Here is a 16,874-nt window from a genome sequence, read left to right as displayed (position 1 = left end):
CACAGGTGAGTCCTTCACGTGTGACCGCAAATCAAGCCGCGGCGCACAGAGTCGCGCGATCACAATGAAGTCGGGTGAAGTTCATCCGAGTTCATTCTGATCGCGCGGCACTGTCTCACAGCCAGCCATGCTCTTTTTGACAGTGCGGTCCCACTCGGCTCTGCTGCAAGTCTATGGGGATGCTGCAGAGCCGAGTGGGACCGCACTGGGAAAAATGTGCGTTCTGGATGCTTTTCCCACTCTGTCTATGGCAGAGAAAGCATCCAGAATGCATGAATTCTCCAGGAATGTGCGCACGTTGCGTTCTGCCGAATGCGTCTCAGAACGCAGCTTTTTTGGCTGCGTTTTGAGATGCACAGGCAGTGACTTACACGCTGCGGAATAGAATGCAACGTGTGCACATGGCCTAATACAGATTGTACATTGACAGTAAGGTGTCAATTAGAGGAGGGGCATCTCAGACAGCCGTGCGCATGACTTTGTAGTCAGAGCAATGATAAGTTCTGCTGCTTAAACAAACATAGCACATAAACTGCAGATTGGACTTTGACAAGACAGGCATCCCTGAATTCTCTGTTAGCCCTTGCAGCATGCTGTCTTCAGTTTACATATCAAATACCTGCTAACAGATTCCCTTTAAGAAAGTGATTTTTTTTGTGTAAAAGTTGCTAAGTTTGGTGTTAAAATTATTGTATTGACCCATAAATTAAAATGACAGTTTTAAAGTATGGCAAACGATATTTAAAAAAAAAAAAACCTGCAGCATTACTGTTGTTTTGTTCATATGTGCTCATTCCCCTTTTTGAATTAAAGAAAACACAGACAAAAAAATAATTCTCAAATGATATTCATTATACAGAAGTAATAAAACATAAATAGAATGAATACATTTGATTTCACTGTAAGGCTATGTGCGCTCGCTGCGTTTTTTTTGCCGCGAATTTGTGCGTTTTTTGGGTGCGTTTTTGCTGTAAAAACTGCATGCATTTCATTCCCCAGCAAAGTCTATGAGATTTCATTTTTGCTGTCTGCACAGTGCAGTTTTTTTGCTGTGTTTTATGGTGACCACATACATGCCACATGTCAATTCTTTTTGCGTTTTTCCCATTGAATTGAATGGAGAAAAACGCAGCAAAAAACGCAGCAAAATGCAGCAAAAAAAAAAGTATCAAAATGCACAAAAACGCTTGCGATTTTTTTATGTGTTTTTTCGGGGGGTGTGTTTTTCTGCTTTTTTTGGGGGCCAGAAATGCTGCATCTTTGTGGTCAGAAAAAAACGCAGCGTGCGCACATAGCCTAATAAGTAAGAATTGGTGATCTCATCTTGCAGGGAAAAGTACATGAGTAACAAATATGAAGAGTCAGGTTGCACCATCCATGACTCAAGTGGTCACTTACTTTGCCTCAGGTACCCTCTACTCTTACTTGCACATACCTGAAAGATGTTTCCACAGCTAAGTGTACTCACTGAATTCACATGTGCCACATTAGGTCTTAAAAAAATTGTTTAAAAGAACAGAGAGTCCTCAGTGGTTGATACCTTTTAATGGCTAACTGAAAAGATGGTAATAATTGCAAGCTTTCGAGACTACTCAGGTCTCTTCATCAGGCATGGTATAACACAAAATCTGAAGAGTCACGTATTTATACACAACAGGACTTAGAATAGTGCAGTAAAAAAAAAAAAAAAAAAAAAAAAAAAAAAAGAACAAGTTATATGAAACAGAACTATCTCTATGGCAGGGGGACAAGCTGTTCTAGCCATAAATACTGCTGCAGTTCAGTGTGAAAGTTTTATTGTCCTTTGATAAGGGTCTGGTCCAGGGCTGTGACATGCTCGGATGGTCAGAGGAGCACATCTTTTAACTGATGTAAAAAGACATGAATCCATGAGACACATTCATTCCTTCTCTGAATGTGTCAAAGGTCATCATAAGTTTGTACTCCCATAGTCTCCTGTCTCTCTGGGACTTGAAGTTTCCTTTCAATACCAGCAATTTCATGTCCATGATGCTGTGGTCTGGGTTACAAAAATGTTTGGCCACAGGTAGATCCATCCTTTTTTCTCTAATTGTGTGGCGGTGAGAATTCATCCTTGTCCTGAGCTGTTGTCCTGTCTCCCCTACATACAGACCCCCAGTTGGACATTTGGTACATATAATTAAGTACACCACATTGGTTGTGGTGCAGCTGAACGTACCTGGGATCTTGTAGTCCTGATGTGATCTGGGAATCTTTATCTTGTCCGTTGTCAATATTAATGGACAGGTCTTGCATTTTTTCTGGTTGCAGGGAAATGTTCCTGTTGGTGTTGGAGAGGACAGGGAGCTTCTGACAATGATGCTTCTTAGATTTGGGGGCTGTCTAAAACACAGAAGTGGGGGGTCTGGAAAAATAGATTTTAACCGGGCATCTTTTTGCAGTAATGGTTGTAGTTTCCGTGCAGCTCCTCTAAACACCTCCAGATGTGGATTGTAGGTGACTACAAGAGGGACCCGGTTGTTCTCTTCTTTGGTTTTATAATGTAGAAGATGGTTTCTTGATATTCTGGTGGCTCTTATAATCTGGTTTTCAATTGTTCTTGGGTGGTAGCCTTGATTCAAAAAGGTTTTTCTGAGGCCCTCAAGGTGATTGTCTCTATCTGTACTGTTGGAACATATCCGATTGTACCTGATAGCCTGGCTGTATACAATAGAGTTTTTTATGTGTTTTGGATGAAAACTGTCCCATTTCAGGTATGTTGGACGGTCAATTGGCTTCTTGTACAGGGATGTCTGTATTTCATTGTTCCGTAGTTTAATGATGGTGTCCAAGAAGTTGATTTCCGTGCAGGAGTAGTTGAGTGTTAGGTTGATGGTGGGATGAAACTGATTAAATTGTTCATGGAAGGTCTTCAGCTGCTCCTCAGACTCTGTCCAGATGATTAAAATATCATCAATGTAACGGTAGTAGGCCAGAGGCCTGATAGGACAAGAGGATAAAAAGTCACTCTCAAGCTTGGCCATGAAAAGATTTGCATATTCTGGTGCCATTTTGCTTCCCATTGCAGTCCCAGTCTCCTGTAGATATATGTCATTGTCAAATTCAAAGTAATTATGGGTGAGGATAAATTTTGTAAGCCTCACCACAGAATTGGCATCAGTTCCTGTATTTTCCAGGAAAATTTTGCAAGCATTTAATCCATCCTGGTGTGGAATATTCGAGTACAAGGATTCCACATCCATGGTGGCAAGGATGGTTCCCTCTGGAAGAGGACCTATTGCTGATAGTTTTTTCAATAGGTCAGTAGTGTCCTGGATGTAGCTGGTTGTATCCCTTACCAAGGGTTTAAGGATACCCTCTACCCATCCAGAGACTTGTTCAGTGAGGGTGCCCACACATGAAATGATGGGTCTTCCTGGGTTTCCAGATTTGTGAATTTTGGGAAGCATGTAGAATGTGCCTATTCTTGGACTCACCGGTATCAGTTCATCAGTTCTTATGGATATGTCAGGCAGACAAGAGGCCAACTTGTTAAGTTCCTTGTAATAGTCCTGTGTAGGGTCAGACTCCAATTTCTTATAGTAGCGTGTGTCCATCAGTTGTCTGTGTGCTTCCTTCATGTAGTCTGATTTGTTCATCATGACTATTGCACCCCCCTTGTCTGCAGGTTTAATGATGATTTCTTTGTTGGTTTTCAAAGATTTTATGGCCCTTCTCTCCTGGGCACTGATGTTGGATGGTTGCCTCCTGTGTGTGTCTAGGAAAGTGGATTTTACCAAATGTCTGAAAGTGTCTATATAGTTATCCAGATGAGGGTTGCGTCCTGGTGGAGGTGTCCAATCTGATCTTTTCCTGGTTGTCAAGATCCGTCTTCCTTCAGTCTGGGAGGATTCTGAAACATCTGCATCGCTAAAATATTCCCTCAGACGTAGTCTCCTGAAGTAATCTTCCATGTCGCTGCAGAGTTCAATTTTGTCTAGAGCTTTAGTCGGACAAAATGAGAGTCCTCTAGAAAGCACAGCAACTTCCATTTTGTTTGGTTTGTAATCCGAGAGATTGATAACACAGTTAGATGCTTTTGTGCCTTGAATGGACTTGGTTTCCAAGTTGTCAGGTTTTGGCTTTGTTCTCCACCTGTTTGTATTAAGTCCTGAATTGAGGCGCAGTCTGTGTAGCTTCTTTTCCTTGTTGTGGATCAGAAGGGTTCGTAGTCTGTAGTAGTATTGTTGTACTTCTTGTTCTGTGCTTTCTGGAAGTGTCTTCCTTTGTGTTTCAAATTCCCTCTGGATTTTACTCTTGATGCTGTAGAAGACATGCAAAAGGTGATTCCTTAGTCTCTCAGAAGTCCTGTGACAAAGGTTTTGTGCATAATGGGTATTGTAGGTATGTAGAATTGGGTTTGTAATCCAGAGTCCTTTGGGGATCAGATTCTCCTTTTTGCATTTGGATAAGAAAAATATGTCGCTGTCCAGTTGTGCGCGTTTCTTCAGAAGTGTCTTTAGTTCCATGAAGATGCGGTACATTCTGGTATCCTCCATTTTGATACAAGTAAAATATATCTTTGTACCGTGTTAGCCAGTAGAGATAAAAAAATTTGTTTAAAAGAACAGAGAGTCCTCAGTGGTTGATACCTTTTAATGGCTAACTGAAAAGATGGTAATAATTGCAAGCTTTCGAGACTACTCAGGTCTCTTCATCAGGCATGGTATAACACAAAATCTGAAGAGTCACGTATTTATACACAACAGGACTTAGAATAGTGCAGTAAAAAAAAAAAAAAAAAAAAAAAAAAAAGAACAAGTTATATGAAACAGAACTATCTCTATGGCAGGGGGACAAGCTGTTCTAGCCATAAATACTGCTGCAGTTCAGTGTGAAAGTTTTATTGTCCTTTGATAAGGGTCTGGTCCAGGGCTGTGACATGCTCGGATGGTCAGAGGAGCACATCTTTTAACTGATGTAAAAAGACATGAATCCATGAGACACATTCATTCCTTCTCTGAATGTGTCAAAGGTCATCATAAGTTTGTACTCCCATAGTCTCCTGTCTCTCTGGGACTTGAAGTTTCCTTTCAATACCAGCAATTTCATGTCCATGATGCTGTGGTCTGGGTTACAAAAATGTTTGGCCACAGGTAGATCCATCCTTTTTTCTCTAATTGTGTGGCGGTGAGAATTCATCCTTGTCCTGAGCTGTTGTCCTGTCTCCCCTACATACAGACCCCCAGTTGGACATTTGGTACATATAATTAAGTACACCACATTGGTTGTGGTGCAGCTGAACGTACCTGGGATCTTGTAGTCCTGATGTGATCTGGGAATCTTTATCTTGTCCGTTGTCAATATTAATGGACAGGTCTTGCATTTTTTCTGGTTGCAGGGAAATGTTCCTGTTGGTGTTGGAGAGGACAGGGAGCTTCTGACAATGATGCTTCTTAGATTTGGGGGCTGTCTAAAACACAGGAGTGGGGGGTCTGGAAAAATAGATTTTAACCGGGCATCTTTTTGCAGTAATGGTTGTAGTTTCCGTGCAGCTCCTCTAAACACCTCCAGATGTGGATTGTAGGTGACTACAAGAGGGACCCGGTTGTTCTCTTCTTTGGTTTTATAATGTAGAAGATGGTTTCTTGATATTCTGGTGGCTCTTATAATCTGGTTTTCAATTGTTCTTGGGTGGTAGCCTTGATTCAAAAAGGTTTTTCTGAGGCCCTCAAGGTGATTGTCTCTATCTGTACTGTTGGAACATATCCGATTGTACCTGATAGCCTGGCTGTATACAATAGAGTTTTTTATGTGTTTTGGATGAAAACTGTCCCATTTCAGGTATGTTGGACGGTCAATTGGCTTCTTGTACAGGGATGTCTGTATTTCATTGTTCCGTAGTTTAATGATGGTGTCCAAGAAGTTGATTTCCGTGCAGGAGTAGTTGAGTGTTAGGTTGATGGTGGGATGAAACTGATTAAATTGTTCATGGAAGGTCTTCAGCTGCTCCTCAGACTCTGTCCAGATGATTAAAATATCATCAATGTAACGGTAGTAGGCCAGAGGCCTGATAGGACAAGAGGATAAAAAGTCACTCTCAAGCTTGGCCATGAAAAGATTTGCATATTGTGGTGCCATTTTGCTTCCCATTGCAGTCCCAGTCTCCTGTAGATATATGTCATTGTCAAATTCAAAGTAATTATGGGTGAGGATAAATTTTGTAAGCCTCACCACAGAATTGGCATCAGTTCCTGTATTTTCCAGGAAAATTTTGCAAGCATTTAATCCATCCTGGTGTGGAATATTCGAGTACAAGGATTCCACATCCATGGTGGCAAGGATGGTTCCCTCTGGAAGAGGACCTATTGCTGATAGTTTTTTCAATAGGTCAGTAGTGTCCTGGATGTAGCTGGTTGTATCCCTTACCAAGGGTTTAAGGATACCCTCTACCCATCCAGAGACTTGTTCAGTGAGGGTGCCCACACATGAAATGATGGGTCTTCCTGGGTTTCCAGATTTGTGAATTTTGGGAAGCATGTAGAATGTGCCTATTCTTGGACTCACCGGTATCAGTTCATCAGTTCTTATGGATATGTCAGGCAGACAAGAGGCCAACTTGTTAAGTTCCTTGTAATAGTCCTGTGTAGGGTCAGACTCCAATTTCTTATAGTAGCGTGTGTCCATCAGTTGTCTGTGTGCTTCCTTCATGTAGTCTGATTTGTTCATCATGACTATTGCACCCCCCTTGTCTGCAGGTTTAATGATGATTTCTTTGTTGGTTTTCAAAGATTTTATGGCCCTTCTCTCCTGGGCACTGATGTTGGATGGTTGCCTCCTGTGTGTGTCTAGGAAAGTGGATTTTACCAAATGTCTGAAAGTGTCTATATAGTTATCCAGATGAGGGTTGCGTCCTGGTGGAGGTGTCCAATCTGATCTTTTCCTGGTTGTCAAGATCCGTCTTCCTTCAGTCTGGGAGGATTCTGAAACATCTGCATCGCTAAAATATTCCCTCAGACGTAGTCTCCTGAAGTAATCTTCCATGTCGCTGCAGAGTTCAATTTTGTCTAGAGCTTTAGTCGGACAAAATGAGAGTCCTCTAGAAAGCACAGCAACTTCCATTTTGTTTGGTTTGTAATCCGAGAGATTGATAACACAGTTAGATGCTTTTGTGCCTTGAATGGACTTGGTTTCCAAGTTGTCAGGTTTTGGCTTTGTTCTCCACCTGTTTGTATTAAGTCCTGAATTGAGGCGCAGTCTGTGTAGCTTCTTTTCCTTGTTGTGGATCAGAAGGGTTCGTAGTCTGTAGTAGTATTGTTGTACTTCTTGTTCTGTGCTTTCTGGAAGTGTCTTCCTTTGTGTTTCAAATTCCCTCTGGATTTTACTCTTGATGCTGTAGAAGACATGCAAAAGGTGATTCCTTAGTCTCTCAGAAGTCCTGTGACAAAGGTTTTGTGCATAATGGGTATTGTAGGTATGTAGAATTGGGTTTGTAATCCAGAGTCCTTTGGGGATCAGATTCTCCTTTTTGCATTTGGATAAGAAAAATATGTCGCTGTCCAGTTGTGCGCGTTTCTTCAGAAGTGTCTTTAGTTCCATGAAGATGCGGTACATTCTGGTATCCTCCATTTTGATACAAGTAAAATATATCTTTGTACCGTGTTAGCCAGTAGAGATAAAAAAATTGTTTAAAAGAACAGAGAGTCCTCAGTGGTTGATACCTTTTAATGGCTAACTGAAAAGATGGTAATAATTGCAAGCTTTCGAGACTACTCAGGTCTCTTCATCAGGCATGGTATAACACAAAATCTGAAGAGTCACGTATTTATACACAACAGGACTTAGAATAGTGCAGTAAAAAAAAAAAAAAAAAAAAAAAAAAAAAAGAACAAGTTATATGAAACAGAACTATCTCTATGGCAGGGGGACAAGCTGTTCTAGCCATAAATACTGCTGCAGTTCAGTGTGAAAGTTTTATTGTCCTTTGATAAGGGTCTGGTCCAGGGCTGTGACATGCTCGGATGGTCAGAGGAGCACATCTTTTAACTGATGTAAAAAGACATGAATCCATGAGACACATTCATTCCTTCTCTGAATGTGTCAAAGGTCATCATAAGTTTGTACTCCCATAGTCTCCTGTCTCTCTGGGACTTGAAGTTTCCTTTCAATACCAGCAATTTCATGTCCATGATGCTGTGGTCTGGGTTACAAAAATGTTTGGCCACAGGTAGATCCATCCTTTTTTCTCTAATTGTGTGGCGGTGAGAATTCATCCTTGTCCTGAGCTGTTGTCCTGTCTCCCCTACATACAGACCCCCAGTTGGACATTTGGTACATATAATTAAGTACACCACATTGGTTGTGGTGCAGCTGAACGTACCTGGGATCTTGTAGTCCTGATGTGATCTGGGAATCTTTATCTTGTCCGTTGTCAATATTAATGGACAGGTCTTGCATTTTTTCTGGTTGCAGGGAAATGTTCCTGTTGGTGTTGGAGAGGACAGGGAGCTTCTGACAATGATGCTTCTTAGATTTGGGGGCTGTCTAAAACAGTCACCTACAATCCACATCTGGAGGTGTTTAGAGGAGCTGCACGGAAACTACAACCATTACTGCAAAAAGATGCCCGGTTAAAATCTATTTTTCCAGACCCCCCACTTCTGTGTTTTAGACAGCCCCCAAATCTAAGAAGCATCATTGTCAGAAGCTCCCTGTCCTCTCCAACACCAACAGGAACATTTCCCTGCAACCAGAAAAAATGCAAGACCTGTCCATTAATATTGACAACGGACAAGATAAAGATTCCCAGATCACATCAGGACTACAAGATCCCAGGTACGTTCAGCTGCACCACAACCAATGTGGTGTACTTAATTATATGTACCAAATGTCCAACTGGGGGTCTGTATGTAGGGGAGACAGGACAACAGCTCAGGACAAGGATGAATTCTCACCGCCACACAATTAGAGAAAAAAGGATGGATCTACCTGTGGCCAAACATTTTTGTAACCCAGACCACAGCATCATGGACATGAAATTGCTGGTATTGAAAGGAAACTTCAAGTCCCAGAGAGACAGGAGACTATGGGAGTACAAACTTATGATGACCTTTGACACATTCAGAGAAGGAATGAATGTGTCTCATGGATTCATGTCTTTTTACATCAGTTAAAAGATGTGCTCCTCTGACCATCCGAGCATGTCACAGCCCTGGACCAGACCCTTATCAAAGGACAATAAAACTTTCACACTGAACTGCAGCAGTATTTATGGCTAGAACAGCTTGTCCCCCTGCCATAGAGATAGTTCTGTTTCATATAACTTGTTCTTTTTTTTTTTTTTTTTTTTTTTTTTTTTTTTACTGCACTATTCTAAGTCCTGTTGTGTATAAATACGTGACTCTTCAGATTTTGTGTTATACCATGCCTGATGAAGAGACCTGAGTAGTCTCGAAAGCTTGCAATTATTACCATCTTTTCAGTTAGCCATTAAAAGGTATCAACCACTGAGGACTCTCTGTTCTTTTAAACAATTTTTTTATCTCTACTGGCTAACACGGTACAAAGATATATTTTACTTGTATCAAAATGGAGGATACCAGAATGTACCGCATCTTCATGGAACTAAAGACACTTCTGAAGAAACGCGCACAACTGGACAGCGACATATTTTTCTTATCCAAATGCAAAAAGGAGAATCTGATCCCCAAAGGACTCTGGATTACAAACCCAATTCTACATACCTACAATACCCATTATGCACAAAACCTTTGTCACAGGACTTCTGAGAGACTAAGGAATCACCTTTTGCATGTCTTCTACAGCATCAAGAGTAAAATCCAGAGGGAATTTGAAACACAAAGGAAGACACTTCCAGAAAGCACAGAACAAGAAGTACAACAATACTACTACAGACTACGAACCCTTCTGATCCACAACAAGGAAAAGAAGCTACACAGACTGCGCCTCAATTCAGGACTTAATACAAACAGGTGGAGAACAAAGCCAAAACCTGACAACTTGGAAACCAAGTCCATTCAAGGCACAAAAGCATCTAACTGTGTTATCAATCTCTCGGATTACAAACCAAACAAAATGGAAGTTGCTGTGCTTTCTAGAGGACTCTCATTTTGTCCGACTAAAGCTCTAGACAAAATTGAACTCTGCAGCGACATGGAAGATTACTTCAGGAGACTACGTCTGAGGGAATATTTTAGCGATGCAGATGTTTCAGAATCCTCCCAGACTGAAGGAAGACGGATCTTGACAACCAGGAAAAGATCAGATTGGACACCTCCACCAGGACGCAACCCTCATCTGGATAACTATATAGACACTTTCAGACATTTGGTAAAATCCACTTTCCTAGACACACACAGGAGGCAACCATCCAACATCAGTGCCCAGGAGAGAAGGGCCATAAAATCTTTGAAAACCAACAAAGAAATCATCATTAAACCTGCAGACAAGGGGGGTGCAATAGTCATGATGAACAAATCAGACTACATGAAGGAAGCACACAGACAACTGATGGACACACGCTACTATAAGAAATTGGAGTCTGACCCTACACAGGACTATTACAAGGAACTTAACAAGTTGGCCTCTTGTCTGCCTGACATATCCATAAGAACTGATGAACTGATACCGGTGAGTCCAAGAATAGGCACATTCTACATGCTTCCCAAAATTCACAAATCTGGAAACCCAGGAAGACCCATCATTTCATGTGTGGGCACCCTCACTGAACAAGTCTCTGGATGGGTAGAGGGTATCCTTAAACCCTTGGTAAGGGATACAACCAGCTACATCCAGGACACTACTGACCTATTGAAAAAACTATCAGCAATAGGTCCTCTTCCAGAGGGAACCATCCTTGCCACCATGGATGTGGAATCCTTGTACTCGAATATTCCACACCAGGATGGATTAAATGCTTGCAAAATTTTCCTGGAAAATACAGGAACTGATGCCAATTCTGTGGTGAGGCTTACAAAATTTATCCTCACCCATAATTACTTTGAATTTGACAATGACATATATCTACAGGAGACTGGGACTGCAATGGGAAGCAAAATGGCACCACAATATGCAAATCTTTTCATGGCCAAGCTTGAGAGTGACTTTTTATCCTCTTGTCCTATCAGGCCTCTGGCCTACTACCGTTACATTGATGATATTTTAATCATCTGGACAGAGTCTGAGGAGCAGCTGAAGACCTTCCATGAACAATTTAATCAGTTTCATCCCACCATCAACCTAACACTCAACTACTCCTGCACGGAAATCAACTTCTTGGACACCATCATTAAACTACGGAACAATGAAATACAGACATCCCTGTACAAGAAGCCAATTGACCGTCCAACATACCTGAAATGGGACAGTTTTCATCCAAAACACATAAAAAACTCTATTGTATACAGCCAGGCTATCAGGTACAATCGGATATGTTCCAACAGTACAGATAGAGACAATCACCTTGAGGGCCTCAGAAAAACCTTTTTGAATCAAGGCTACCACCCAAGAACAATTGAAAACCAGATTATAAGAGCCACCAGAATATCAAGAAACCATCTTCTACATTATAAAACCAAAGAAGAGAACAACCGGGTCCCTCTTGTAGTCACCTACAATCCACATCTGGAGGTGTTTAGAGGAGCTGCACGGAAACTACAACCATTACTGCAAAAAGATGCCCGGTTAAAATCTATTTTTCCAGACCCCCCACTTCTGTGTTTTAGACAGCCCCCAAATCTAAGAAGCATCATTGTCAGAAGCTCCCTGTCCTCTCCAACACCAACAGGAACATTTCCCTGCAACCAGAAAAAATGCAAGACCTGTCCATTAATATTGACAACGGACAAGATAAAGATTCCCAGATCACATCAGGACTACAAGATCCCAGGTACGTTCAGCTGCACCACAACCAATGTGGTGTACTTAATTATATGTACCAAATGTCCAACTGGGGGTCTGTATGTAGGGGAGACAGGACAACAGCTCAGGACAAGGATGAATTCTCACCGCCACACAATTAGAGAAAAAAGGATGGATCTACCTGTGGCCAAACATTTTTGTAACCCAGACCACAGCATCATGGACATGAAATTGCTGGTATTGAAAGGAAACTTCAAGTCCCAGAGAGACAGGAGACTATGGGAGTACAAACTTATGATGACCTTTGACACATTCAGAGAAGGAATGAATGTGTCTCATGGATTCATGTCTTTTTACATCAGTTAAAAGATGTGCTCCTCTGACCATCCGAGCATGTCACAGCCCTGGACCAGACCCTTATCAAAGGACAATAAAACTTTCACACTGAACTGCAGCAGTATTTATGGCTAGAACAGCTTGTCCCCCTGCCATAGAGATAGTTCTGTTTCATATAACTTGTTCTTTTTTTTTTTTTTTTTTTTTTTTTTTTTACTGCACTATTCTAAGTCCTGTTGTGTATAAATACGTGACTCTTCAGATTTTGTGTTATACCATGCCTGATGAAGAGACCTGAGTAGTCTCGAAAGCTTGCAATTATTACCATCTTTTCAGTTAGCCATTAAAAGGTATCAACCACTGAGGACTCTCTGTTCTTTTAAACAATTTTTTTATCTCTACTGGCTAACACGGTACAAAGATATATTTTACTTGTATCAAAATGGAGGATACCAGAATGTACCGCATCTTCATGGAACTAAAGACACTTCTGAAGAAACGCGCACAACTGGACAGCGACATATTTTTCTTATCCAAATGCAAAAAGGAGAATCTGATCCCCAAAGGACTCTGGATTACAAACCCAATTCTACATACCTACAATACCCATTATGCACAAAACCTTTGTCACAGGACTTCTGAGAGACTAAGGAATCACCTTTTGCATGTCTTCTACAGCATCAAGAGTAAAATCCAGAGGGAATTTGAAACACAAAGGAAGACACTTCCAGAAAGCACAGAACAAGAAGTACAACAATACTACTACAGACTACGAACCCTTCTGATCCACAACAAGGAAAAGAAGCTACACAGACTGCGCCTCAATTCAGGACTTAATACAAACAGGTGGAGAACAAAGCCAAAACCTGACAACTTGGAAACCAAGTCCATTCAAGGCACAAAAGCATCTAACTGTGTTATCAATCTCTCGGATTACAAACCAAACAAAATGGAAGTTGCTGTGCTTTCTAGAGGACTCTCATTTTGTCCGACTAAAGCTCTAGACAAAATTGAACTCTGCAGCGACATGGAAGATTACTTCAGGAGACTACGTCTGAGGGAATATTTTAGCGATGCAGATGTTTCAGAATCCTCCCAGACTGAAGGAAGACGGATCTTGACAACCAGGAAAAGATCAGATTGGACACCTCCACCAGGACGCAACCCTCATCTGGATAACTATATAGACACTTTCAGACATTTGGTAAAATCCACTTTCCTAGACACACACAGGAGGCAACCATCCAACATCAGTGCCCAGGAGAGAAGGGCCATAAAATCTTTGAAAACCAACAAAGAAATCATCATTAAACCTGCAGACAAGGGGGGTGCAATAGTCATGATGAACAAATCAGACTACATGAAGGAAGCACACAGACAACTGATGGACACACGCTACTATAAGAAATTGGAGTCTGACCCTACACAGGACTATTACAAGGAACTTAACAAGTTGGCCTCTTGTCTGCCTGACATATCCATAAGAACTGATGAACTGATACCGGTGAGTCCAAGAATAGGCACATTCTACATGCTTCCCAAAATTCACAAATCTGGAAACCCAGGAAGACCCATCATTTCATGTGTGGGCACCCTCACTGAACAAGTCTCTGGATGGGTAGAGGGTATCCTTAAACCCTTGGTAAGGGATACAACCAGCTACATCCAGGACACTACTGACCTATTGAAAAAACTATCAGCAATAGGTCCTCTTCCAGAGGGAACCATCCTTGCCACCATGGATGTGGAATCCTTGTACTCGAATATTCCACACCAGGATGGATTAAATGCTTGCAAAATTTTCCTGGAAAATACAGGAACTGATGCCAATTCTGTGGTGAGGCTTACAAAATTTATCCTCACCCATAATTACTTTGAATTTGACAATGACATATATCTACAGGAGACTGGGACTGCAATGGGAAGCAAAATGGCACCACAATATGCAAATCTTTTCATGGCCAAGCTTGAGAGTGACTTTTTATCCTCTTGTCCTATCAGGCCTCTGGCCTACTACCGTTACATTGATGATATTTTAATCATCTGGACAGAGTCTGAGGAGCAGCTGAAGACCTTCCATGAACAATTTAATCAGTTTCATCCCACCATCAACCTAACACTCAACTACTCCTGCACGGAAATCAACTTCTTGGACACCATCATTAAACTACGGAACAATGAAATACAGACATCCCTGTACAAGAAGCCAATTGACCGTCCAACATACCTGAAATGGGACAGTTTTCATCCAAAACACATAAAAAACTCTATTGTATACAGCCAGGCTATCAGGTACAATCGGATATGTTCCAACAGTACAGATAGAGACAATCACCTTGAGGGCCTCAGAAAAACCTTTTTGAATCAAGGCTACCACCCAAGAACAATTGAAAACCAGATTATAAGAGCCACCAGAATATCAAGAAACCATCTTCTACATTATAAAACCAAAGAAGAGAACAACCGGGTCCCTCTTGTAGTCACCTACAATCCACATCTGGAGGTGTTTAGAGGAGCTGCACGGAAACTACAACCATTACTGCAAAAAGATGCCCGGTTAAAATCTATTTTTCCAGACCCCCCACTTCTGTGTTTTAGACAGCCCCCAAATCTAAGAAGCATCATTGTCAGAAGCTCCCTGTCCTCTCCAACACCAACAGGAACATTTCCCTGCAACCAGAAAAAATGCAAGACCTGTCCATTAATATTGACAACGGACAAGATAAAGATTCCCAGATCACATCAGGACTACAAGATCCCAGGTACGTTCAGCTGCACCACAACCAATGTGGTGTACTTAATTATATGTACCAAATGTCCAACTGGGGGTCTGTATGTAGGGGAGACAGGACAACAGCTCAGGACAAGGATGAATTCTCACCGCCACACAATTAGAGAAAAAAGGATGGATCTACCTGTGGCCAAACATTTTTGTAACCCAGACCACAGCATCATGGACATGAAATTGCTGGTATTGAAAGGAAACTTCAAGTCCCAGAGAGACAGGAGACTATGGGAGTACAAACTTATGATGACCTTTGACACATTCAGAGAAGGAATGAATGTGTCTCATGGATTCATGTCTTTTTACATCAGTTAAAAGATGTGCTCCTCTGACCATCCGAGCATGTCACAGCCCTGGACCAGACCCTTATCAAAGGACAATAAAACTTTCACACTGAACTGCAGCAGTATTTATGGCTAGAACAGCTTGTCCCCCTGCCATAGAGATAGTTCTGTTTCATATAACTTGTTCTTTTTTTTTTTTTTTTTTTTTTTTTTTTTACTGCACTATTCTAAGTCCTGTTGTGTATAAATACGTGACTCTTCAGATTTTGTGTTATACCATGCCTGATGAAGAGACCTGAGTAGTCTCGAAAGCTTGCAATTATTACCATCTTTTCAGTTAGCCATTAAAAGGTATCAACCACTGAGGACTCTCTGTTCTTTTAAACAATTTTTTTATCTCTACTGGCTAACACGGTACAAAGATATATTTTACTTGTATCACATTAGGTCTTAAATTTCAGGTTGATTGAGAAAATATTTAGTCTTCTAGATTATTTAACTACTTATTTTTTTATTCAGGTGACAAAAATGTCTGCTGAAAAATTAAACTCATTGATGGACAGTTCAGAAATGAAGATGATGAATGTATTAGTACATCTGCCGAAATTCAGAATAGAGAAAAGCTCCTCCATGAAAAGCATTCTTTCATCTCTCGGAATTTCGGATGCGTTCAGCCAGGCCAAAGCAGATTTCTCAGGAATGACAGAGCAGAGCGGTATGTTTGTGTCTGGGGTTTATCACCAAACATTTCTGGAGATCAATGAAAAAGGAACTGAGGCTGCCAGTACCACGGCATCTGTCATGTCTGTCCGCACTTTTCCTGGTGAAGAGGTAAAGGGGGATCGCCCCTTTTATTTTTTCATCAAACACAAGAGGTCCAACTGTATATTGCTATGTGGAGCATTGTATAATCCCTAACAAAAGAAATGCGTTTTGACATCAGTTGTAAATCTTGAGCCGCTCATATGTAATGTATTATGTACTGTATATAATTTATTCAGAAATATTTTCTACTTCTTTACTGGAATAAAATTGTAACACTTTATAGCGTTCATCTCTTTTTTTCTATTTAATCTAAGTAAGCATAGACGGTAAGTTTACATTGCCAATAAGTATACCCTTGGTGTACAAAATAATCATACCCTGGGAACTTTTCCTAATTTTTTCACATTGCACCCATAAACTTAAATGTTTTATTGGGCTTTTATGTAATATAAACAGAACACAAAGTACTTGTGAATTGTAAAGGAAATGTTACATGGTTTTCTAAATATTTTTAAATTATAAATCCGGAAATAGTGACGTATATTTGTATTCAGTTCACCTGAGCCAATACTTTGTGCAACCATCTTTTGCTGTACTTACTACTGCCATTCTTTTGGAGTATGTCTCTACCAGCTTTGCACATCTACAGGCTGAGATTTATATCCATTCTTCTTTGCAAAATAGCTCAAGCTCAGTGACATTGGATGGAGAGCACTTGTGAACAGCAATTTACAAGTCTTGCCACTGATTCTGAATGGGATTTAGGTCTGAACTGTGACCGGGCCATTGTCACACATGAATATGCTTTGATCTAAACCACTCCATTGCAACTCTGGCAGTATGTTTATGTTTAGGGTCGATGT

General features: G+C 40.9%; 1 protein-coding gene across 2 annotated transcripts in view; it reads left to right on the top strand.

Annotated features, from left to right (window-relative positions):
- Window positions 1-16,567, top strand: part of LOC142243183 (leukocyte elastase inhibitor-like) — a 74,199-nt gene extending 57,632 nt beyond the window's left edge. For both annotated transcript variants that reach the window (XM_075314825.1, XM_075314824.1), the window contains exon 7: window positions 15,766-16,567. In XM_075314825.1, coding sequence (XP_075170940.1) covers window positions 15,766-16,164 — 399 coding nt within the window. In that variant the 3' untranslated portion in view covers window positions 16,165-16,567. The remainder of the gene's footprint in view (window positions 1-15,765) is intronic.
- The last annotated feature ends 307 nt before the right edge of the window (window positions 16,568-16,874 follow it).

This window comes from Anomaloglossus baeobatrachus, chromosome 6 (genome assembly GCF_048569485.1).
Source record: "Anomaloglossus baeobatrachus isolate aAnoBae1 chromosome 6, aAnoBae1.hap1, whole genome shotgun sequence".
NCBI lineage: Eukaryota > Metazoa > Chordata > Amphibia > Anura > Aromobatidae > Anomaloglossus > Anomaloglossus baeobatrachus.
The sequence above is the reverse complement of the archived record's forward strand: the minus strand, read 5'-3'. Positions and strand labels throughout refer to the sequence as shown.